Source organism: Geotrypetes seraphini, chromosome 2, assembly GCF_902459505.1.
Source record: "Geotrypetes seraphini chromosome 2, aGeoSer1.1, whole genome shotgun sequence".
In the NCBI taxonomy this organism is placed as follows: domain Eukaryota; kingdom Metazoa; phylum Chordata; class Amphibia; order Gymnophiona; family Dermophiidae; genus Geotrypetes; species Geotrypetes seraphini.
Window position 1 is genome coordinate 203,898,872 of NC_047085.1, and position 26,464 is coordinate 203,925,335.

The following is a 26,464-nucleotide window of genomic DNA, read 5'->3' on the forward strand; positions in this document are numbered from 1 at the left end:
GATGGAGCCCCGGTACGGACCACTTTAAAAGTGTTTTGCCACTTTAAGTCTTTAGAAAGTTCGCGATAGCCTGAACCGCGCATACATGAGTGCCTTCCCGTCCGACGTAGGGCGCGCAGTCCCTCAGTTTGTTAGTTTCTGCAGAGCTAAGAAGTCACATTTTTCAACGGCTGTTGAAATCTTTTTTCCGCTGCTTTCTCGCTCTCGTGGATATCTGACTTTTTAGTCAGCTTTGTCTTTCTTTCATTTATTTAGTACTTTGTAGTTAAAAAAAAAGTAAAAATTTTTGTTTTCTCCCTTTCACGGTTTTGGCCCGGCAGGGCCTGTTCGACCACCTTGGCCTCTGATTTTAATTTGGCCGAGGCCGTCTTCCCTTCAATGTTCCACCTGCAGACAGGTTTCAAAAAGTGTGGATGTTGTGCTCGCTCCATTTCTGTGACCGACCCGCATCGCTGGTATCTCCAATGCTTGGGGCCCGAGCACTGTCCTGAAACCTGTTCCTGCTGTTCCTCGCTGCAGAAGAGGACTCTTTAAAACCGCCTGATTCAGCAGCGTCTCCTCTTCGGTGTCGCAATGGAGGGTGATTCGACACCGCTGCCGATGTCGGTGGCACCAGCCAAATTGACACCGCACCAATCAACATCGGTAGAACCATCTTCGATGTCGAATATTTCAGTGGGTAAGCCGGTTAAGAAGCCTTCCCCCACCTCCTCTGCTGACCTTGAGAAAACCCAAAAAAATGCTCCACTCCGATTTCGGTGAGTGCCTTCACATCGGCCTCCTCATCGCCAGAGCGTAGAGCCACACTGATGGTACCGGCAAAGAAGCCAGCGGTACTGGTGCTTACTCTGGACTCAAATCTACATCTATCAGAGTTCATCTCAGCTTTTCACCTGCCAGTAGAGGGAAAAACCTCTTACTGCTCATCCTTTGGCCTCCAGATTCATGAAAGGACTTTTCAATGTTAAACCACCTCTGAAACCTCCACCTGTAGTCTGGGATCTTAATGTAGTACTTTCCAGCTTGATGAAGCCACCATTTGAACCAATGGTCACAGCTCATCTTAAGTTTCTCGTCTGGAAAGTGATCTTCCTCATTGCTCTCACCTCTGCCAGGAGGGTCAGTAAGTACATGCATTAGTGGCAGATCCACCCTTCACAGTTTTTCATCATGACAAGGTGGTTTTATGCACGCATCCAAAGTTTCTTCCGAAAGTTGTCACTGAAGCAACAGATTCAGGATTTGCTCAGAGAGGAGTTATGGGACCAGCTGCAAATGCTGTTGCTGACTCAAATTTTTCGGACTCCCCTGGTTCCAGTCCAGTCTGAACCCTCAACACTGGTTGCACCTGCGGAAGAGCCTGCATTGGTGCTGCTCTTGTGAAGGAGCCGGCGCCTATAACTCACCGGCACCGGTCAACACAGATATCTCCTGACTCAACGCCAGTGCGGTCTGGAAAGGCATTACAGAAGTTGAAGCACCTTGAGCCTTCGGTACTGGTTGCTCGGCACCGAATACTGACATCTCAAGATTCAGACCTTTTTGAGGATTCTGATCAAGAACCTGTCCTGTCTGAGCATGAAGTTTCTTCAGATGAGGGTTCCATTCACCAACCTTTTCTTTTGTTTGAGAAATCTTCCTTCCCCAAATTTTTCCGGGAAATGTCTGAGACCATGTCCATTCCCCTTGAAGCTGATTCTAAATGGTCAAAGGACTTTCTGGTCGCCTTAGATTATGATCAACCACCTAAGGAACTCCTCAGGCTCCCTATTCATGATACTCTACAGGAAACGTTTTACAAAAATTTTGAAATGCCACTTACTATTCCAGTGGCTCCTCTTAAGTTGGATTCTTTGTATAGGGTGGTCCCTATTCCAGGGTTTGATAAACCCCAACTTCCACACAAGTCTCTCCTGGTAGAATCTACCTTAAATAAATCTTCAGGGGCTAGTGTGTATGCCTCTGTACGTACTGGCAGAGAGGGTACCGTATTTTTCGCTCCATAAGACGCACCTCACCATAAGAAAAAAACCCATTCTGAACCAAATTGTATATTAATATATACCCGACACCTTTAAATTCCATCCCAGCCCCCAATCAATCATCATTTTTACATACCCCAGCACCTTTAAATTCCATCCCAGCCTCCCAATCAATCATCATTTTTATATACCCCCAGCATCTTTAAATTCCATCCCAGCCTCAATCATCACTTTTATATACCCCCCAGCACATTTAAATTCAATCCCAGCCCCCCAGCAACTTTAAATTTCAACCCAGCACCCCCATCAATCATCATTTTTACATATCCCCCCAGCACTGTTAAATTCAATCCCAGCACCCCAGCACAGTTAAATTCCGTCCCAGCCCCCCACCCCTCTGTGGTACCTGTAAATGTTGGAGGTCAGTGGACAGCTGCCTGCCGCTTGTCAGGGCCTATGTCACACAAGCGTGCTAATGCCTGGGCCCGGACACTTCCCTAATTGGGCCGGTCGCTGGTGCTTCACAGGGCTGCAGCAGGCAGCCGTCCACCAACCTCTAGCATTTAAAGGTACCGCCAAGAGTTTGTTGGGGTTTTTTTGTATATTCGCTTCATAAGACGCACCCTTATTTCCGCCCACTATTTTGGGGGGAAAAAGTGCATCTTATGGAGCGAAAAATACAGTAAGTCCATGGACTGGTTTGGCAAAAGGCTATGTTAGCCAGCCGGTCTGGAAACTACACTTTTAATTTTTCCCTCTACATGAAGCATTTGGTCAAGTAAATTGCCACGTTCCAAAAATACCTTTCAGAACTTAAACTTTCTGCTTTCCAACATTTCATGGCTGACCTACTGTGACTCCGAAAGTATATGGTTCAATCCATCTACGACACATTTGAACTCACTTCTTGGGCTGCAGCAATGTCAGTTGCCATGAGACATCTGGCCTGGCTCTGAGTTTCTGAGCTGACGTCAATCATTAGGACAGGTTGGCCAGAGCTCCTTGTCTGGGGGGATGAGCTTTTTGATGCCTCCATAGACACCACTACTCAGAAGTTGTCTACTCATGAGACCTGGTGGGACATTCTGGTGAAACCCAAAAAGAAACCTCTGACTTCTCGTCCTTTCAGACAACAATCTTCATATCAGAGAAGGTTTGCTGCAAAGTTTGTGGCCCCTGCCCCAATTCAACCAAGGAGACAGAGGCAGCAACAACCGCGTCAACAACACGAAAAACAGGCTGCTCCCCAGAAGGCTATTCAGCCTTTTTGACATGTTTCTTCAGAACATAGCCAATGTCACCACTCTATAGAGTTTGCCTCATCCCATCGGAGGCCGTCTCCAATTTTTCATAGCTCACTGGGAGCTCATAACATCAGACCTCTTGGGTCCTCAACATCATTCGTCAGGGTTACACTCTCAATTTTCACACCCTGCCACAAGATCATCCTCCAAAAGAGTCTGCTGTGGACCCTGCACAATCTTCCCTTCTTCTGCAGGAGGTTCAATCCCTTCTCCTGCTGAATGCCATTGAGGAAGTTCCCCCCTCTCAGCAGCAGGGATTCTACTCCCATTACTTCTTAGTTCCCAAGAAGACCAGAGGACCCATCCTGGATCTCAGAGCTCTCAACAAATTTCTAGTCAAGGAGAAATTCAGGATGCTATCCCTCACCCTGCTATATCCTCTCCTCAATCAGATTGGCTGGCTATGTTCTCTGGATCTCAAGGAAGTCTACATACATCCCAATTCATTCGGCTTCCAGGAAGTACCTCCGTTTCCAAATCAATCAATGTCATTACAAGATTCTTCCCTTCAGCTGGCATCTTCTCCCAGAGTCTTCACGAAGTGCCTCATTTTAGTGGCCACATCTCTCCATTCCCACAGCCTGCAAGTCTTCCCTTATCTGGACGACTGCTTGATCAAGGCTGTATCATCTCAGGAAGAGGTCCAAGCAACATCTCAGACCATTTCTTTTCCTCAGATACTAGGATTCGAAGTCAACTTCCCCAAATCACATCTCATTCCGACACAGTGTCTCCAATTCATTGGGGCAATCCTAGACACAACTCTCATGAGAGCCTTTCTTCATCAAGATTGCCTTCAGGCTCTCATCCGACTTTGTCAGCAACTGCTTCCTCTTCAATCCATCTCGGCAAGGCACATGATGATTCTTCTAGGCTAAATGGCTTCCACTGACCATGTGACACCACTGGCAAGGCTACATCTTCGCACTCCTCAGTGGACCCTTGCTTCTCAGTGGTCTCAAGTGACAAATTGTCTCTCACAACATATATCTGTGACCTCATCTCTTCTGCTGTCACTTCGATGGTGGATGATCTCCAATCTATCCAGAGGTCTCCTTTTCAATTTGCCCTCTCATCACAAGGTCATCACGACAGATGCATCCCCTTACCCTGGGGGGGAGGGCTCATATGGATGATCTTCAGACTCAGGGTCTTTGGACTGCCAGAGAATGCAAATTTCACATCAATTTCCTGGAGCTCAGAATGATATTTTATACCCTCAAGGCTTTTCATAATCTTCTCTGCTCTCAAGTCCTCCTCCTTCGCACGGACAATCAAGCAAGGAGGCACAGGCTCTCTCCTGTTATGCTAGGAAGCCCCAAAAATCTGGACTTAGGTGACAGCTCGCAACCTTTTCTTAAAGGTTGTCTACATTCCAAGGGGAAAAGCATTCCCTAGCAGACAACCTCAGCAGAATTCTTCAGCTTCACGAATGGACTCTCAACTCTGCAACTCTCCTGTCCATCTTTGCTCAATGGGGCACCCCACAAGCGGACTTGTTTGCGGCTCCTCACAATCACCAGCTGCCCCAGTTTTGCTCACGACTCTACTCTCCTCTTCATCTGGAAGCAGATGACTTTTTCTCCTGGATTGGACAGGCCTGTTTCTATATGCATTCCTTCCAATCCCTCTCATGTTGAGAACTCTGTTCAGTCTCAAGAGAGAAGTAGCCACCATGATTCTCATCGTTCTATGGTGGCACAGGCAACATTGGTTCCCCCTTCTACTTTAACTCAGTTCCAAGGAGCCCATACCTCTTCCAATATTTCCTACTCTGCTTACACAGAATCAGGAGTCTCTTCTGCATCCCAATCTGCAATCACTGCACCTAACAGCTTGGTTTCTCTTGGGTTGAATCCATCTATCTTGTATCTTTCTCAACCTGTTAGACAAATCCTTGATGCATCCAGGAAACTAGCCACTCAACAATGTTACCAACAAAGTGGACTAGGTTTTCTTCCTGGTGTCTTCTTCATCATCATGATCCAACTTCCTTTGCAGTGGAATTGGTGTTGGATAATCTACTTTCTCTGTCTGACTCTGGACTCAAATCTACATCTATCAGAGTTCATCTCAGCTTTTCACCTGCCAGTAGAGGGAAAAACCTCTTACTGCTCATTCTTTGGCCTCCAGATTCATGAAAGGACTTTTCAATGTTAAACCACTGTTGTCTGGGATCTTAATGTGGTACTTTCCAGCTTGATGAAGCCACCATTTGAACCAATGGTCACAGCTCATCTTAAGTTTCTCACCTGGAAAGTGATCTTCCTCATTGCTCTCACCTCTGCCAGGAGGGTCAGTAAGTTACATGCATTAGTGGCAGATCCACCCTTCACAGTTTTTCATCATGACAAGGTGGTTTTACGCACGCATCCAAAGTTTCTTCCGAAAGTTGTCACTGAATTTCATCTCAATCAGTCAATTGTTCTACCAGTGTTTTTTCCTAAGCCTCATTCTCATGCTGGAGAAACCTCTTTACATACTTTGGACTGTAAATGGGCTTTGGCCTATTACATTGACAGGACAAAGTCACATCGAACATCTCCCCAACTGTTCATCTCTTTTGATCCAAACAAGTTGGGGCATCCTGTTTCCAAGAGAACGATTTCCAACTGACTTGCTGCCTGCATCTCGTTCTATTATGCTCAGACTGGACTGGCACTTGAGAGTCGTGTCACAGCCCACAACATTAGAGCTATGGCAGCTTCTGTTGCTTCCCCAGATGTACTCCCATTGAGGAAATCTGTAAAGCTGCCACCTGGTCCTCAGTTCATACATTCACTTCGCACTACTGTCTGGAGTCCTTCTCCAGACGGGATGGGCACTTTGGCCAATCTATTACAAAATTTATTTTCCTAAGACCAACTCTCCCACCATCCCATTTCTATTAGCTTGGAGGTCACCCATATGTGAAAATATGCTGCCTGCTTGTCCTGGGATAAAGCACAGTTACTTACCGTAACAGGTGTTAGCCAGGTACAGCAGGCAGATATTCTCACAACCCACCCTCCTCCCTGGGTTGGTTTCTTAGCTGGCTTATCTTAACTGAAGGACCGCGTACCCTACGTCAGGCGGAAAGGCACTCGTGCATGTGCGGTTTGGGCTATTGCGAACTTTCTAAAGACTTAAAGTGGCGATACACTTTTAAAATGGTCCGTACCGTGGCTCCGTCGGTGACGTCACCCATATATGAAATATCTGCCTGCTGTTCCTGGATAACACCTGTTATGGTAAATAACTGTGATTTATCCTAGGACAAGCAGGCAGCAGATTGCAGACAGACTAAACTACTTTGCATCTGTCTTTACGAAGGAGGACACCGCAACAATACCAGAAGCAGTGAAAGTGTTCAAAGGAGTAATAGAGGACAGTCTCAACACAGTAGAAGTGGAATTGGACCAGATATACTACCAGATCGACAATCTTAAAAGCGACAAATCCCCTGGACCTGGTGGAATTCACCCGAGAATCTTAAAAGAACTGAAGGTTGAAATAAGAGAGCTTTTGCAAAAACATACCAACCTGTCAATTAGAACTGGACACATATCGGATGATTGGAAGATAGCGAACGTCACGCCAATTTTCAAAAAAGATCAAGAGGAGAACCGGGCAACAACTAAAGACCTGTAAGTCTTACGTCTGTCCCTGGAAAGATGGATGAAGCACTGATTAAAGATAGCATAGTCTGGCACTTGGATACACACGACCTGATGAGAGCCAATCAACATGGCTTCAGGAAAGGGAAATCATGCTTGAAGAATTTACTTCAATTTTTTGAGACCGTGAATAAACAATTTGATAGTGGAGAACCAGTGGACATAATATACTTGGACTTCCAGAAAGCGTTCGACAAGGTTCCACATGAGAGACTTCTCAAGAAACTACAAAGCCATGGAGTAGAGGAAGATATACTAAGATGGATAGGCAATTAGCTGGAGAACAGGAAGCAGAGAGTGGGCATAAATGGGAAATTCTTGGAAAATTCTTAGACTGGGAGAAAGTGACTAGCGGTGTGCCCCAGGGCTCGGTACTTGGGCCCATCTTATTTAATATTTTCATCAATGACCTAGAAGAAGGAACATCCAGTGAGATCATTAAGTTTGCAGACGACACAAAGCTATGCCGGGCATTCAGATCGCAGAAGGATAGCGAGGAACTCCTGAGTGACTTGTGTCAGTTATAGAAATGGGCGGAGAAATGGCAGATGAAGTTTAATGTGGAAAAATGCAAAGTAATGCTTTTAGGCAGAAAGAACAAGGAACACGAGTATAGAATGTCAGGTGCAACTCTGGGTAAGAGTGAACAAGAAAAGGACCTGGGTGTACTGAAAGATAGGACCCTGAAGCTATCGGCACAATGTGCGGCAGCGGCAAAGAAAGCAAATAGAATGTTAGGCATGATAAAGAAAGGAATCACGAGTAGATCGGAGAAAGTTATAATGCCGCTTTATAGAGCGATGGTGAGACCACAGTTGGAATACTGTGTCCAACATTGGTCTCCCAACCTAAAGAAGGATATAAAACTGCTGGAGAAGGTGCAGAGATGAGCAACGAAGCTAGTTAAAGGTATGGAGTACTTGGAATACGAGGAACGACTTAAAGAGACTGGGATTGTTCTCCCTTGAGAAGAGGATACTGCGAGGGAATATGATCGAGACTTTCAAAATACTTAAGAGACTCGACAAAATAGAGCAGGGCAAAAAATTATTTACAATGTATAATGTGACATGGACAAGAGGACATGGACTAAAGCTAAGGGGGGACAAGTCCAGGTCGAATAACAGGAAGTTCTCCCAGAGGCGGTTATTACGGAATCCATCGTTCAAGGATTTAAAATCAAACAAGATGCACATCTCCTTACGAGAAGCATAGAGGGATATGGGTGTATAAAATTACGCCAGGTGCACACCTGGCTGGGCCTCCGCATGTGCGGATCACCGGACTTGATGGACCGAAGGTCTGATCCGAAGATGGCAGTTCTTATGTTCAGAGCCCTCACCATTGAAAACTCCTACATTAGTATCAACATCGGGAAATCTTCTAACATCGGGAAAGCCGGTTACCGAGACATCCTCTTCCCAGCAAGGTCTCTACAGCAGTGTTTCCCAACCCTGTCCTGGAGGAACACCAGGCCAATCGGGTTTTCAGGCTAGCCCTAATGAATATGCATGAAGCAAATTTGCATGCCTATCACTTCCATCATATGCAAATCTCTCTCATGCATATTCATTAGGGCTAGCCTGAAAACCCGATTGGCCTGGTGTTCCTCCAGGACAGGGTTGGGAACCACTGCTCTACAGCATCGAATCTCTTGATGCAAACCACACATTGACGCCATCAATCTAAGGATCTTCAGGTTGTCTCTCCTCCTAGGTGTTCATCCTCATCGAGGTCACCTTCTCTGAGACAATCTGCTTACCAGCTAGTAAGCCTTCAGTATTGGTGCATGCTGCTCAGCAAGAGTCACAGGCCTCAACGGCATCGAGTCTCTTGATACAGGCTAAAAGACGTGGTCCTCGTTCTGCTAATCTGCAGGTTGTTTCTACTATACGGGGTGTGTCCTCTGCCAAGTCACCCATACCGGGGCAACCTTCTTCCTTAAGCCATCAGTACAGGTGCACTCTTTCCAGGAGAAACTCAATGAGTTCTTTCACAAGGAGATTGCCACTGTTTTAAGTTGCACTGCATGCGTCTCCTGCAATCAGCATCCCAACCAGAACATACTGTGAGGCATCAAGGAACGATACCACTATTCCATTTGGGCATCGAAATACTGCTCAAGGATCTTCTATGAGGCATCATAGTTCTATCGCTCGATGCCGATCTTCCTCCAGGCATGGTTCTTCACATCAAAGTTCTACTTCTTCTCAACAACTCTCCCCTTTGAGACTTCGAACTGCTACTTCAAGCCGTAAGTCCTCTTCTTCTGTGGGACGTTCCAGATCAAGACATCAGAGTTCTTCCTTCTGTCGACCTTCTCCTTTGATGAGACATCAGGAAGTTCATCGATCCTTTTCTGCCTCTTCATCAGACCAGTACTGAAAATGTCGCAGGGCTTCCTCTAGACATTGTTTCACAGACGTTTTCTCCGATTCAAAGTCTGACTCAGTGTGTGGTTTTCCTTTTCGGAGCCTGAGTCTGTTGGTGCAGCACTTCCTAAAAGAAAATCCTCTCCTGAGGAATTCTTTTTTGTTGCTTACATTAACCAGTGTGCAAAGATTTGTCTTGTTTCAGTGGACACTGATACTTCATTAAATGCTGAATTTCAAAATATATTGAACTTTCATGGGTCTTCTAAAGCAGTGATTCCCAACCCTGTCCTGGAGGAACACCAGGCCAATCGGGTTTTCAGGCTAGCCCTAATGAATATGCATGAGAGAGATTTGCATATGATGGAAGTGATAGGCATGCAAATTTGCTTCATGCATATTCATTAGGGCTAGCCTGAAAACCCAATTGGCCTGGTGTTCCTCCAGGACAGGGTTGGGAACCACTGTTCTAAAGAACTTTTCAAATTGCCATTACATGAAATGTTTAAACAGATCCTTTTCAAAAATTGGGAGATGCCTTTATCTGTCAAGGCTCCTCCAGGGAAAATGAATTCACTTTACAGAATTTTTTCTACTCCAGGATTTGATAGTCCACAACTTCCACATTATTCGTTATTAGTGGAATCAACCCTCAAGAAATATTTTAATACAAGAATTTATGCCTCATTGCCTCTGGGATGCAAGGGATGTACTATGGACAAATTTGGAAGTAGCCTTTATCAAAACGCTATGCTGTTGAACAGAATCCTGTAACAAATCTAGCTCTCCTTACTAGCTTTGTCACAGGAGTAACTAGGAAGAGCAGGAAGCACCTATGCAGGAGAGCTGACCAGGTTGGCTCTGCTGAGTGTGAGAGTGCTGACTTCCCTTGCACCGAGATGTCATACAATGACTGCCAGGGAGAGTACAGACCAGCTGCAGGTTACTCTTCCAGGCCTGCTGTTAGAGCTCATAAGACCTCAGGGGACAGGAAACTACATCTCCCAGGAAGGCAGAAACCTAGTAGGAAGCTGTCATGTGACCAGTCACAGCTGCAGAGGGAGCTTTCTCCCTTCCCCCTCTTTAGAGCAGGGAGGGGTGATTTGGAACCTGTTAAAACGAGGCAGCTGAGTCCCAGAGAAGGGGAGGAGCAGAGAAGCTGGGAATGTGAGCCTGCAAGGCAGCACAACTCAGCCCCCCAGCTGAATGCTGAAGAGCTGGGACGAGACTGTGAAATGGTGGACATGTCAGAGGTGTCTGAACTCACCAGAGAGAGACAATCAGAGAGTTGGGAACCCATGGACACTGATATGCCAAGTATTCCTAGTGAGAGGTTGGAAGCCATGGACACCAGCTAAGAGGTTGGAAGTGTTATGCTACTTTGTTGATGCTTACCTGTTTTTTTGTGAAGTTTTAGGACTAAGTTTATTTTGTGGGCAGAATTGTCTCACTTCCCAGAGCTAGGCTCTGAGGTATTCTCTCGCACTGTTTGGTACTTTAAACTGCTGGGACATTTGCAAACTACGGAGCATTTCTGCTTGCTCTCCTCTCCTCACAGCTGGAAGCTAATTAACTACTGATAAGCTATTGCAGGGAACGTCAGCCACGGAGGAGCTCTGTTATATATAGTTCCTAGTTGCAGTCAGCCTGTGCCACAGTTCCAGCTTTAAGCAGTATACTTTTTGATTTTGGAAAAGTTTTATTTTCATGTAACCAGAGCCTTGTGAATTTTTCTTTACTGCTCCTCCATAGAAAGAGAGCACTGCTGAACCTACCTTTATCCTTTAAGGCTGATAAAGAGGACTGAGTCGCAGAGACTGAAGTCCAGCCATAAGTCTGGTTTTATGTTCTTCTTTGCTTTTGATTTTTGTTATAACATTCATTCTAGTGTTTGTGAAGCCAGTGTGGCCAGGTTGGCCCTGTTTTGCATGTTTTGGTTTCTGAACAAATGTACTGGAAAATATCACAACTTACTGACAACATCAGAGCAAGCTGACTCAGAGCCAGAAATAAAAGGTTACCTTTATTTTTTACTTTCCTGGGTGTGTGTGATTTCCTTACCTGCTTTTACTGTGATCATTTTACCTGTTGGTTTCCACCCTAGGCCGGTGCCTAGGGAGCCTGAAGGATTCCCTAGTTGGAGGGAACGGGCTGGGAGCAGTAGCAGTCGCTGTGAACCCGGCTCGCTGCGTGGTTCAGGAGCCCGGGTTGCGACAATCCTTAATTACACTTTCAACATGTCTTTGTATCTCCAACAACAAAAGCAAAAACCTCCCCAACCAGGTTTTTGCTTGGGGTTGGGGAGGTTTTTGCTTTTGTCGTGATTTTCTACCTCCCTTACTTTAGGGTTTCATTTTTGTTCTTTGTATCTCCAACAACATGTACGATGGTTGACCGATTTTGAGCAATATATTCCTTCAGAGCATCTTCTAGAATTCCAGCGGACTATTCATACTCTGTCACTGAGATGTATCTTCCAAGATCACTTTCTGATGCTTTCAACTGTTTTCAGAGCGTCTGCTATGTCATTAGCTATGAGACGCCTAGCTTGGCTCAGACTCTCTGATTTCTTTAGTCTTGTTAACCATCCCTTTTTTAATAATTCCTAGCATCTTGTTTGCTTTTTTGGCCATCGCCGCACATTGGGCAGAAAGTTTCATCATATTGCCTACAATAACACCCAGATCCCTTTCTTGGGCACTAACCCCCAAGGTGGACCCTAGCATCCGGTAACTGTGATTTGGGTTATTCTTCCCAATATGCATAACTTTGCTTTTGTCCACATTAAATTTCATGTGAGCCTCAGTTTTTTTAGTGAGAGAAATTTGGTAGTTTGTCTTGGGCTTGAACAAGTGCAGTGAAGTCAGATTGATAGTCTGAGGAGGATATCCGAAGGACAGCTGACAGGTGATCAGTGAGATAGGATCTGTATCTGGATTTGTTAAAGCTCATCGCTGAGAATGTATGTTCACATATGCAGGTAGATCCAAAGAGAACCAACATTTTCTGAGCATGCCTCATGTGTGTAAAGTTTTCCTCTTTGACAGAAAAATAAAAATCCAGCAACGATACTGACTAAAAAATTTCATGTGCCACTTGGGCACCCAGACTTCCAATTTCCTAAAGTCTGCCTGCAATATTTCTCAATCCGCATGCGTTTTAACAACTTTGAACAGTTTTGATTTGGGGCAGTATTTATGCTTCATTTTTCCTATGAATTCCATTGCAAAAGCTCACATTAGTGGAAAATCCACCGTGGGTTTAGAACCTGTAAGGTGTTTTTTTTTTCCTTACTTGGACTCCATTCCACTAAGAAGTGAATCTAACATAGGTGTAGAGCAGTGTATTGCAAACTGTGTGCCTTCTGAGATTCCAAGGAGGAAAAGAAGCGCCGGCCAGCTGACTTGCCTCTTGCTGCGAGGCACCTCCTGTAGTGCCGGTGCTGCATCTTCCTACTGCCATTGTGTTTCTCTCAGCGCGTGAACACACCCCCCCCCCCACCCGGCAGCATCTTCCTGCTGCCGTCACATTTCTCTCTGCAAGCACACACACCCCTCCCCCCCGACCAGCAGCGGCAGCTCCGTGTGCTTTTTAACTTGGTCACACAGCTGCTGCTAGGGTTAATTTAGACGTGGTTTCATTCGGAGCCTTGGGGCCTTTGCTAGGCCGGCCGGCATCATCGAAAAGGGCCAGCCTAGCAAAGGCCCCAAGGTTCCCGGATGAAACCACATCTAAATGAATCCTAGCAGCAGCTGTGTGACCAAGTTAAAAAGCACATGCCGCTTGAGACGGGAGAAGTACTGCTGGACAAGGGAGGAGGGAAAGGGAAGGGAGAAGGGGGAAGATGGAAGGGAGAAGAGGAATTGCTTGACAGGGGGAAGAGGGAAGATGGAAGGGAGAAGGGGTACTGCTGGACATAGGGAGTGAAAGAGGTGCTGCTGGACAGGGGCAGGAAAAGGGAAGGGAGAAGAGGTGCTTCTGCTGGACCTGGTAGAAGGGGAGGGAAAGGAAAGATGCTAAACACTGGAGGGGAGGGTGAGATGGTAGATGGGGAGAGAGCATATTAGCTGTGAGTGAAGTTGGGGGGACGGAAGGAAGGAAGGATAATTGTTATAGTAGGAGTAAGAGTGATGAGATAGGGAGAAATGGACATGGGATGGAGGAGAGGGAAAAATGATGCATGGGGAAAGAACATGGGTTGGGGAGTGGGAAGGAGGGATGTCACTTGAGGGAAGAGGCAAGGAGAGAGAGAAAAAGTGTACAGGAGGCAGAAAGGGTTGGACTCATGGAGAGGGTGAGATGGATAGAGGACAGAAAGGAGGGAAGGAGAAATGTCACACTCGAGGGGAAGGAGGAGAGGGCAGAGAGTGAAAAGTTGGACTCATGGAAGGAGGGAGAGAGAGATGTTGGTTATGGGAGGAAAGGAGGACTGGAAGAGAAGAAGCATGCAAGAGGAAGAGAGAAAGAAATGTTGGATTAGTGGAAAGGAGGGAGAAATGTTGGACTGGGAGCAGAGCCAGAAAGTAGGAAGAGAAGGGACTGCAGGAGGCAGAAAGGAGGAAGGGAGAGAAAAATGTTACACTAGGTGGGGGAGGAGAGATGACTAAAGGAAAGGAGAGATACAGACCAGGGAATAGAAGGGAAGGAGGAGAGTCTGGTAGCGCAATAGAAATAATAGTAGTAGTAGAGAGAGATGTGAGAATATGGGAAGGAGAAGAGAGAAATGCCAAACTGGGAAGGGGGAAAGGAAGGAGAGAGATGTCAGACCATGGAAACAATGAGGGAAGGAGAGAGGGGAAGGGAAGACATGGAAAAGTAGATATTGAGAGAAAAGCAGAAAAATTTAATGTTAAGTTAATGCCAAAGATGGATGCAACTTCATTTCTAACAAAAAACAGGGATAATATATCCTATATTGGAAGTCAGTAAAGTCGTTTTGTAAAATTAGAGAAGACTGACTAAAATGAACAGTAGTCTCAAGAGAGTGATCCTATATTTTGAATGTCATAGCGTACTTGATATTTAAGAATCACTCTCTGAGATATAGTAGGCACTTTTGTATTCTTAAATGTTGTGAAAATCCAATCTTGTTTTTTTTATATATAAATGTATTTGCATTTGAAAAATCACTGGAACATTGATTAAACCTCACGTATCTTTTGAAGAATAATTCTATAGGGTCCCAACACGGCCCCGTTTCAACATCTGCTTCAGGAGACCCAGTTGTAGATTTACATAGCTCTCATTTGGCAATTGAAAGCTGACAAAAACTTAAATGTCCGTGAATGTTGATCGCTCACCAAAAATATTCAATGAGACTGCTGTTCATTTTAGTCAGTCTTCTCTAATTTCACAAAGACGGATGCAAGGCAGAAAGTGAAGATGGAGAGAAAAACAATCAAAGATAAGAAGGCACTGGAAATATAGTTAAAAGCACAGAAAAATAAAGTCACCAAACAACAAAGGTAGGGAAGATGATTTTATTTTCAATATAGTGATAGAAATGTGTCAGTATTGAGAATTTATATCTGCTGTGTGTATATGAAAAATGAATGGAAAAAATTGCATTACAATTAGTAAAGGGGCAAGATCTGAGAAAGAGCTTGGGTGGGTGTAGGGTGGAGCTTGGGAGGTCTGTGGTTGGGGTACTCAGTTGATATTTGTTAGACTTCCCTGCTGGCACGCCTACTGGCATTTCAGGGCCTGTCAGGTGGGCCTCTGCACATGCGTGGATGTCGATGTGATGATGTCACGCATGCGCATGATATCATCACAGTAACATCTGCACACTTCTGGGTGCCTCGAGCTGTGGCCATTACCTTTAATGTGCCCCGGCTTGAGAACGTTTGAGAGACACTGGTGTAGAGTCTGTAGAGTTGGATTCCTCCACATATTGTCAGCAAGAAAAACACAAATTGGCATGCATCAGTCAGGCTGCAACTGCTTCAGGATTCCACCATGGGGTGTAGAGCCTGTAAGGCAGGGTTTTTTCCTACTGTTTGAATACACAGATATAAGGATAGAGCTTTTAAAATAGATTTCCCCCCATATCACAACTTTGCACTTTTATTTTCGAAGCAGGATCAACCAAGTTTTTCTTGAATCATGTCTTCCACTGTACCATCAATGTTTTACAGTACCTTCCAGAAGGCATCCATTTACTTCAACTATTTTGTCCTACACTCATACTTTCATGAACATTCGTCACAGAACTTTTTACCCCATCTCCTTTTGAATCTAAAAGGCCCTGAGTTTTGGGAGTGGCTGTAGGGGAGGAAGAAACCGCTACATCCTTTTTAGGATGTTTTTTCTTTTGCTCCAGCATATTTCAGCCATAATCTCTGGACTCTGACAGTTTCTTCTATATAGTCCACAATTAGACGTTTATGTATTCTGAAATCAGTATGCACATTATCCCAGGACAAGCAGGAAGCGTTTCTCACGTGGGTGACGTCATCCACGGAATCCCAGTACAGACAGATTTAAGAGTGCATCGCCACTTTAAGAAGCTTCGTGACAGCCTGCACCACGCGTGCACAACTGCCCTCCCGCCCGATGTAGGCTCGTTTCTCAGTTCTTTGTTTTCCGCTGAGCAAAGAAGTACTGTTTTTTTCTGACTGGGCTTTCAGTCAGCACTGCCTTCCTGCTTGTGAAATTTTCAGGAATTTCACATCTTTTGAACTCTTTCCCAAACCAAAACTCTTTCCCAGACGCCAATGACATAGTGGTTGAAGGTTTTGGATATGGACATCAACCTCAAAGACAGATTAGCTAATATTCCCTGTTTGGGAGAAGAAATTTTGGTGATTTCATTAGGTGGCCACTGCAATATGCTTTCCCTTTCTCTTATTTTCTCTTTTTGAGTTTATAGCTGGCCTTTCATTATTGCCAGTTACCCCTGGAGGACTTTCTTTTCCCTCTTCAACTGCAGCGTACAGTCAGCTGCTGCCCTTTGCTGGCTAGCCCCTTGGCTGCCTCCTGGATAGCCACTAGCTCCAGGGCACTTAACCTCTTGGCTCCTCTGCGCTTACCTTTTTTGCCAGGATCTTTCATTTTCCTTAATTTTTCTCTTCTTGCGTGTCTGTTTTCTTCTTCAGCCAGTTCCCCTTCCTCGTGGTAGTATGTAGCCCACTCCACTGAGTACAGCTGCTGACCTGAGATGAGGTCCTCTCACTCTTATTCCCAAATTGGGTTCTCAGATTATCCCAGGACAAGCAGACAGCATATTCTCACACCTGGGTGACGTCACCAATGGAGCCCCAGTATGGACACTTTAAAAGTGCATCAACACTTTAAGGCTTTAGAAAGTTTGCAATAGCCCGCACTGCGTATGTGTGAATGCCTTCCCGCCCAACGTAGGCACACAGTCCCTCAGTTTTTTTTTTTGTTTCCGTGGAGCTAAGAAGTCACATTTCAACAATCGTTAAACTTTTTCCTGCCTTTCCGCTCTCACAGCTTTCTGACTTTTTAGTCAGACCTGTTTTGCTTTAGTGTTGTTTTCTTGTCATTAAAAAAAAAAAAATGAAAACAACAACAGAAATTAGTTTAGTTTTCCTCGTCTTCATGTTTGACTTGGTGGGGCATCTTTGATCTCCTCAGCCTCTGACTTCAATTTCACTGGGTGCTGTTCCCTTCCATGTCAGGCCGCTGCCTAAGTTTCTTCAAGCGACGTTGTGTTCGAGCTTCTTCGGATCTAAGTCTTTCTCCTGATCTTTCGGGGCTCGTAAGCCATTCTGACTTTTGTTACTGTTATAAAAAAGGGGGGGGGGGAGACTTTACCCCTTTCTTTAATTGTTTCTCCGTATCATTAAAACAGAATTTGTATTTTTGCTAACTTCCTATGTCTTTCTTTGAGCAAATGTTATCTACTGCTTTCCCATTGCTTTGTTATTTAATCTTGAATTTTCTGAGTTGTTTGGGGTTCTATTAAGACACAATCCGATTCTGCATTCTGTTTCCACCTGCTGGTAGATGGACATAAACCCACTATTAATGGAAAGAAAATAAGCAGGTAAGATACAGTATAATTTCTCCATTTTTAACATAGGATAAAATTGCTTCATTTCAGGGGTTTTTTCAAAATATTTTTTCTTCCAAAATTTTTGTGATTTGAACCAGAATTACTTACTACCCCTTTAATAAATATTAACCTAAACTCTACCTTGCTTCTTGTAGTAAGTATCACATCCTTCTTGGTAAATGTTAATTCTGCCTTTCCTCTTCCCCTCAGTTCTGCAAGTTAATTATATTGTAGTATAGGTAAAGGCTTAGACTGTGGTATATTGGCTAGAGTGCTGAGCATGTAATTGGCATAGGATATGCCTTATACAGCAACTATTGATATTTTCACTGATACTTTCTTAGATACTGCGAATGGGAAATTTTTTGCACAAAAAGTCAGATGAATGCATCAGCCTTTCGGAAGAAAATGTAGAGCTTCGAAGAAATTTGAATAAGCTACTATGCAAGGTATATCATCACTATGTATTCTGCTAGTGATTTGCAAAAAGGTATAATTGTTATAATAGAGAGATAAAAAGTATAAACTATAAAGAACATACCTGTTTCATCCCTTCTGGATTCAGTATGCTAGGTGTTCAATCCCTTCCCTCAATCCGGAAGTCGCAGAAATCACAAGACTTTTCTGAGCACATGCTCCTCCCACCTTAGAGAGAAAGTTAGAGCCCCTTATGGTTTTCAATTACTGCAAACAATTCATGCAGAAGTCTTTTGGATTTCTGTACATCTTTTCTTATTTTTAGCTTAAAGGTTTATCTTTTTTGGTGGCTTAAGTGTATTGATACCCCTTTGTGGTGGTCCTCTGTTGGAGGAAAGAATGCAGTTCCGCAGAGCTGGACTGCTGCTTCACTAAGAAACTTAAGTGGATCTATGGACCCAGCCTTCTATGTGCCATCCTTCCTGTACTTGGGGTTCATTCCCCTGGGAGCTCGCTTGCCCTCTGACCTTGTCAGGGGTTTAAGTGCAGGCTGTTATATGTCCCATGTAAAACATCCTCTGGGTTTAAGGGCGCAGGCTGCATTTCCCTCCCCCAGTTGTGTGGAGAGGATCAGTGGGGGCGGAGGTTACAGTCAGTGTCCGTCCGACTGGCAGTCTGAAGATCTTCAAGTCTAGTAATTTTGGAGCTGTTCTGAGACAGAAAATACTTTTCCTCCATTTAGCTGTAGTGAAAAGAGCTGACAGACAAGGCACTTCAGTGACTGTGAATACACTTCCATTATTTCCAATGGGAGCTTCGGGGGTGGTCTGTGAAACTCTCTAAAACTTATTTTTAAGAGTTTCTGAGGGTAGAGTTCAGGTCTCCCACCTCCCCAAACCCCAAAGTGCTATTTTTTATTTTTGGATTTTGCAAGCAGCCACAGAGGGAGAGAGGCAAGAGAGAGACTTGGAAGGCAGGGGTTAGGAGAGGAGGAGAGCCAGGAGGGCACAGGGAGAGTGCAGAGTGAGGGGTAGCGGTGAGAGGTAGCTCCGCCCACCCCTCCGACGTCGGACCTCAGAGCTCCGCCTTAAAAGGGGCGGAGCCAACGCCGAACAGTCCAGCTTGCCTGCAAGCAGCCACAGAGGGAGAGAGGCAAGAGAGAGACTTGGAAGGCAGGGGTTAGGAGAGGAGGAGAGCCAGGAGGGCACAGGGAGAGTGCAGAGCGAGGGGTAGCGGCGAGAGGTAGCTCCGCCCACCCCTCCGACGTCGGACCTCGGACCTCCGCCTTAAAAGGGGCGGAGCCAACGGCGCGCGGCCGTTTGGCGTGCGGCGAAGGCGCTCGCCTTAGAGAGAGCGCCTTTGCGAAGGGCCTTGAGAAGGGCCAGGGCACTACACCAAGGTCAACACACAACCAGAGGCAGAGAGTGAGTGTGGGTGAGAGGTAACAGCAGCAGCAGGCAGAGGGAGAGAGGACACAGCAGCAGCAGGCGGAGAGTGAGAGTGGGAGAGGGGACACAGCAGCATCAGGCAGAGGGAGAGAGGACACAGCAGCAGCAGGCGGAGAGTGAGAGTGGGAGAGGGGACACAGCAGCACCAGGCAGAGGGAGAGAGGACACAGCAGCAGCAGGCGGAGGGAGTGAGGACACCAACAGATCAGAGGAGACCAGAATGGTGAGAGCCAGAGGAGAGAGCAGAGAGGAGAGAGCAGAACAGGCAGACGAGAGAGCGGAGAGCAAATAGACGGACCAAAGGAGCAGAGCAGAGAGCTGAGGGAGACCGGAGAGCGGAGCAGATAAGATAGAAATGGAGGCATCCGGAATACACCAGAGCTTTCCAGTATACTGCATGGGGTGCCATATGTACGACTACCTCCCCTCGGGAAGGCGGGAGTACATATGCGGTCGGTGCCGGGAGCTGGAAGGCCTGAAGTATGAGGTCGCGAGATTACAGGCCAGGGTTCAGGACCTGGAGGGGCTGCACGCTTCAGAGGAGCCATGCCAGGCGTCTGAGGATCCAGACAGAAACAGCTCCATTGAAGATCAGGTGAGGGACCTTGAGAGATTCATCGAGGAGAGCTACAGGAGGGTCGAGGAGCAGAACCAGCAGCAACTCAGACAGGTGTCATCAGACGAGAGCCAGGACCCACCGGAGGATGGACCTAGTGGAGAGGCCAGTGGAGAGGCCAGGAGGGCAGAGGAGGCCAAGGACCCCGAGGGAGGAGCGCCCAGATTCACCATGGACACGGACCTGAGGCAGAGGAGGCTCTTGAGGAAGGGAAAGACTGCAATTGTTGTGGGAGACTCGATCCTGAGGGAGGTGGACAGTCACGTAGCCGGAGGTCGAGAGGACCGGCTGGTGACATGTCTCCCTGGGGCCAGGACATAGGACATTGCCGACAGAATCGAGAGGATCTTGGATGGAGCCGAAACAGAAGAGACAGCAGTAATTGTCCACGTCAGAACAAATGATGTGAGCCGGAGGAATTTCAGCATGCCTGCGCTAACAGACCAGTTCAGGGTCCTGGGAAGGAAGCTGAAACGGAGGTCACAGAGGATAGCATTCTCGGAGATCCTGCCAGTCCTGAGGGCAGATGCAAGGAGGCAGGCCGAGCTCCAGGAGGTGAATGCGTGGCTGAGGAGGTGGTGCAAGGAGGAGGGCTTCCACTTTGTGAGGAACTGGTCGTCCTTCTGGGGAAAGAGCAAGCTCTACAGGCGGGATGGCCTGCACCTGAGCACGGCGGGAACAAGAATACTAGCAGCCAACGTAAAGAAGGAGATCGAGAGGGCTTTAAACTACAGAGAGGGGGAAAGCCGACAGCTGACCTGATGACGCTTCGGACAGCAGTATCAAGAAAAGACTGCAGGGCTGACTGCAGGGAGGAGGATGGGGGTCTGATGGAACTCGCGATCAGACAGCAAGGGAAACAACAGGTAACAGCAACTTGTTGGGAGAAGCCTAAGGGGAAGGGGAAAACAGGGGATTCAGGAGGACAAGATGGCACCAGGGTGCAAACAGAAGGCAATAAGGTGGAGCCACAGGGCAAAGGGGAGACACAAGGCAAGGGGGAACAAACCAAAGCCCAGGGGACGATAGCACGGGAGGGGGCTGGTACTCCCCGGGGAAAAGCGGGGAGGTGGGGTGGAGGGGACATGGGGAGGAAGAGAGTTGCGAGGGTAAAGGCGAAGGGCACAGCAGAGGCACCGGGAGCGGGAAAACGGCCCGAGACCCAAGGGAAGGCGGTCCAGGTAAAGGCAGAGGTGGAGGACAAACACCGGGACCTACAGTGCTTATACGCAAATGCAAGAAGCCTCATGGCTAAGATGGGTGAACTGGAAGTCATGGCCAAGGGGGAGGACCTGGATATAATAGGAATTACAGAAACCTGGTGGACAGAGGAAAATCAATGGGATGTGGCGCTGCCAGGGTACAAGCTCTACAGGAGGGACAGGACCCACAAGAAGGGGGGAGGCATAGCGCTGTATATATAGGACTATATCTACTCGATTGGGATCGATACGGCAACAAAGGCAGAGGAGCTAGAATCGCTATGGGTCAAATTGCCGGGAAAGAAGAGTGCAGACATAAAGCTGGGGCTGTATTATCGCCCGCCTGGTGCATCAGAAACAATAGGACAAGACTTGGAAGCAGAACTGAGACAGGAATGCAGGACTGGAAGTGTAACAGTGATGGGGGACTTCAACTACCCGGGGATAGACTGGAGTACGGGACACTCCAACTCCACGAAGGAAGCAGGATTCGTAGAAGCTGTGAGGGACTTCTTCTTGGAGCAACTAGTCAAGGAACCGACGCGAGGGGATGCTACTCTTGACCTCATCCTTAACGGATTAGGGGGCCTGCAAGAGGGGTAGAAGTGGGAGGAACACAAGGCAACAGTGATCACAATGTGATCAGATTCACATTAGAAAGGGGGTCACCCATAGTGGGGAGGACCGCAATGACTGCGCTCAACTTCAGGAAAGGGAACTATGTTGCTATGAGGAAAATGGTGGGGAGGAAGCTCAGGAACGGCTTTAGGATGGAGACTGTAGGGAGCGCCTGGACCCTTCTCAGGGACACACTGCAGGAAGCGCAAAAACTGTACATCCCCAGTTTCAGGAAAGGCCGCAAGAACAAGCGGTCAAAAGACCCGGTTTGGATGACACCTGAAGTAAAGAGGGCAATCAGTGACAAGAAAGTGTCCTTCCGGAAATGGAAGAGGGATCCAACGGAGGAAAATCACCAGGAGCACAGGAAATGCCAATAGGAATGCCACCGAGAGGTTAGAAAAGCAAAAGGGAAATACGAGGAGGGGCTGGCCAGGGAGGTGAAAGACTTCAAGGCATTCTTCAGTTACGTAAAGGGGAAGCAACCAGTGAGAGAGGAGGTGGGGCCATTGGACGATGGGGATAGGAAGGGAGTGATTAAGGAGGATAAAGAGGTAGCTGAGAGGTTGAACACGTTCTTCTCGTCGGTCTTCACGAGCGAGGACACATCCAATATACCGGACTCAGAGGAGCTCATGAGTGGGGAGCAGACCAAAAGATTGGGGCATATAGAGGTAAGTTGGGAGGATGTCCTCAAGCAGATTGACAGACTGAAAAGCGGCAAATCACCGGGACCGGACGGGATCCATCCAAGGGTTCTAAAGGAACTAAGTCAGGAAATAGCGGGCGCAATCCAGCATGTTTGCAACCTATCCTTGAAAACTGGAGAGGTACCAGAGGACTGGAAACTGGCAAATGTCACACCTATCTTTAAGAAGGGATCGAGAGGTGACCCCGGGAACTACAGGCCGGTGAGCCTGACTTCAGTTATAGGGAAGATGGTGGAAGCAATGATCAAGGACAGCATTTGCGAGCACATCGAGAAAAATGGCCTACTGCGGACAAGCCAGCACGGATTCTGTAAGGGAAGGTTGTGCCTGACAAACCTTCTGTACTTCTTTGAGGGAATAAGCAGTCAGGTGGACAAAGGGGAACCCATAGACATCATTTACCTCGATTTTCAAAAGGCCTTTGACAAGGTGCCACATGAAAGGCTGCTTAGGAAGCTGTGGAACCACGGGGTGGGCGGGGATGTACACAGATGGATCAAGCACTGGCTGTCAGGTAGACTACAGAGGGTCGGAGTAAAGGGCCAATATTCTGACTGGCGGGGAGTCACGAGCGGTGTGCCGCAGGGATAGGTGCTGGGGCCGCTACTCTTCAACATATTTATCAATGACCTGGAAACGGAGGCAAAGTGTGAGGTTATAAAATTTGCAGACGATACCAAACTCTGCGCCAGAGTTAGGACCAGGGAGGAGTGTGAGGAACTGCAAAGGGACCTCGATAAGCTGGAGGACTGGGCAAACAAATGGCAAATGCGCTTTAACGTAGATAAATGCAAGGTCATGCACATAGGGAAAAAGAACCCGTTGTTCGAGTATAAAATGGGGGGAAGATTGCTGGAAGACACCGGACTTGAGAGAGACTTGGGTGTGCTAGTGGATCCATCCATGAAACCATCCGCATAGTGTGCAGCAGCCTCGAAGAAAGCCAACAGGATGCTGGGCATCATCAAGAGGGGCATATCAACCAGGACGTGGGAAGTCATCATGCCGCTGTATCGAGCGATGGTGCGCCCACATCTGGAATACTGCGTTCAATATTGGTCACCGCACCTCAAGAAGGACATGGCAGTTCTTGAGAGAGTCCAAAGGAGGGCAACGAAACTGGTAAGAGGGCTGGAAAACTGCCCATATGTCGAGAGGCTGGATAAACTGGGGCTCTTCTCTCTGGAAAAGAGGAGGCTCAGGGGGGATATGATAGAGACCTTCAAAATACTTAGGGACATAGAGAGGGTGGACAGGGACAGGTTCTTCAGACTAAAAGGGACGACAGGTACGAGTTGGCACTCAGAGAAACTGAAGGGAGATAGGTTCAAATCAAATGCAAGGAAGTTTTTCTTCACCCAAAGGGTCGTGGACAAATGGAATGCGCTCTCGGAGGAAGTGATCCGGCAGAGTACAGTACAGGGATTCAAACAGGGATTGGACAGATTCCTGAGGGAAAAGGGGATCATGGGGTACTGAGGGAGGTGCTGGGGTGTTGCATAAGTATAGACAGCTCACCAGGTCGTGCAGGTGCAAGGCCGGAGGGTTAGGACATTGATGGGAAGATAGGACTTCGATGAGAAACCTAGGGGGCAAGGGGGCCCCTTCTGGTGATTAAGGCAGGTCATGACCTATTGGGCTGCCGCGGGGGCGGACTGCTGGGCGGGATGGACCTCTGGTCTGACCCGGCAGAGGCACTACTTATGTTCTTATGTTTATTTTTGCCATTATTTGCGCAAATTCACTGGTGGTGGCCATCTTCCCCCTTCCTATTGTTTTTTTCCCTTACTCGTCTTACTTACTATCATTAACTTGTATTTCTTTCCCTATTTTTTCCTTTTGTACCATATGTTTTGACAAGTCAGTCGTATTTATCTGGTTGGTTTCCCCTTAATAATTGTAATTCATTATTTTACTCCTTTGTACATCGCTTAGAATTTTGAATAAGCGATTAATCAAATCCATAATAAACTTGAAACTTAAACTTGAAACTTGATCTTAGATTTTATCAATCTTTTTTCAAAGTTTTATTTCTGCCTCAAAACCCTTCAAATTTATTAAAAATCATATGGGAAGGACTACTCAGGCCCAGTGTGCATTGATTGCGCCAAATTGGCTTTAGATCAGCGACTGTGTACTGCGTGCTGCAGCACACTGGGGGAAGGAGGTGAGAGCTTCGGGCTTTACCTCTTTAGGGTACTCCAGGATTGGAGAGCCAGCCTGGGTCCATGATTTTGGGAAAAATCCCACCCAGAGGCCGTTCTGGAGTCTGGCACCAAACACCGGCATTACGAGTTTGGGGGCTCTTTAGGGCATGGTGCAGGTGCTTCAGCATGGTCCTCCAATTGATAAGGGGTGTGAATTTTCACCGGACTTATTCGCATCCTCTGGAAAGCATATTCTTTGGACCCAGCTCATGTGACACAGCCTACGGGTGCATCGGTTTCTTCTCAGCCGGTTGTTCCGTGGAAGAGATTCTCCAGTCCTCCGGAGCACTCTTGTCTAGATATGGCAGCACCTGATTGCATTGAAGCATAGAAACATGATGGCAAATAAAGGCCAAATGGCCCATCCAGTCTGCCCATTCACAGTAAATATTATCTCTTCCTCTCTCTAAGAGATCCCACGTGCCTATCCCAGGCTTTCTTGAATTCAGACACAGGCTCTGTCTCTACCACTTCTTCCAGGAGACTGTTCTACGCATCTATCATACTTTCTGTAAAAAAGTATTTCCTTACATTACTCCTGAGCCTATCACTTTTTAGCTTCAACCTATGCCCTCTCATTCTAGAGCTTCCTTTCAAATGAAAGAGACTTGAATCATGCGCATTTACATCATGTAGGTATTTAAACGTCTCTATCATATCTCCCCTCTCCCGCTTTTCCTCCAAAGCATACAGAGGAGATCTTTAAGTTTGTCCCCATACGCCTTATGAGGAAGAAGACGCATCATTTTAGTAGCCTTCCTCTGGACCGACTCCATCCTTTTTATATTTTTTTGAAGGTGCAGCCTCCAGATTTGTACAGAATATTCTACATGAGATTTCACCAAAGTCTTATACGGGGGCATTAATACCTCCTTTCATCCCAGGACAAGCAGGCAGCATATTCTCACATATGGGTGACTTCAACCACAGAGCCCTGATGCAGACAGCTTCACAAGGTAGGGCGCATGTTTCCTCAGTGTCTCCTCAGTTCTAAGTTTTCCGCGGAGCCAAGAAGCCCTTGTTTCAAGGCTCTGCATGAGAGTTAGTTCTAAACTTGTGCCTTCTCTCACCGCGGCTCATGTATTTTCTTTACAGAGTCGCTGTGTTATGTGCGCATTTGATTTTTTTTTTTTTAAAAAAGGTTTTGTTTGTTTTTTCGATCGTGTCACAGCAGGGCCTACTCTGCGGCCTCAGCCTTCGGGCTTCAATTTTGCCGCAGCCATGTTTCATTCCATTTCCTAGCTGGTCACAGGGTTCACAAAGTGTAGCCGGTATCAATGCGCGATCTCCATCACTGACCCACATAAGTGGTTTGTACAGTGTTTAGGACCTGACCATCGTCCAGAGTCGTGCGCCCGCTGTGCTTCACTTCAAAATCAAGCCCTTAAACGTCATCTAGTTCAGATTGAAAAAAATATTGGGGGGAATGAATCTGCCTTTATCTAAGGCCTTGACCCCGATTCCGGCTCCGACCTCGATTCCATCAAAGTCTTCTACGGGGCCAAAGCCTCCAACCTCGACCTCGCTCAAACCTTCCTCGATGGGGAAGTCCTCGTCTTTGGGGAAATCAGCTAAATCTTCTTCCGAGACACTGTTATCCTCAGTGTCTCCATCAGGTAAGATCGCTAAGCCAACCCCTCAGGACATGCCACCCTTAGAACCGGTGGATCCAAGGCTATCCAGGAAACATGTCTCAAAATCAAGGCAGCAATCTTCCTCGAGGTCATCTTCCTCGGAGTCCATAGCCACACCAATTGTACCAGATCCAGTGTTCTCGGTGCTGGCTTTACAGAATATGTTGGAAACTATTCTGCATCAGGAGTTTGGTAACATGCTTTGCAAATTGACTCCTGCCTCGACCCTGCTTCCTGCAGTCCAGTCTGAGCACTCAGCAGTAATACAAGGAGTCAAG

The 26,464-nt window shown here is 46.8% G+C and overlaps 1 protein-coding gene across 6 annotated transcripts in view; it reads left to right on the forward strand.

The window, feature by feature from the left end:
- The window catches only part of CAGE1 (cancer antigen 1), a 157,642-nt gene that overhangs the window by 69,654 nt on the left and 61,524 nt on the right, over nt 1–26,464 (forward strand). For 4 of the 6 annotated variants that reach the window (XM_033934723.1, XM_033934721.1, XM_033934720.1 and 1 more), the window contains exon 6: nt 17,679–17,783. The exons of the other annotated variants lie outside the window; for them this stretch is intronic. In XM_033934723.1, the coding sequence (XP_033790614.1) occupies nt 17,679–17,783 (105 nt within the window). The remainder of the gene's footprint in view (nt 1–17,678; nt 17,784–26,464) is intronic. 6 annotated transcript variants of the gene reach the window in all.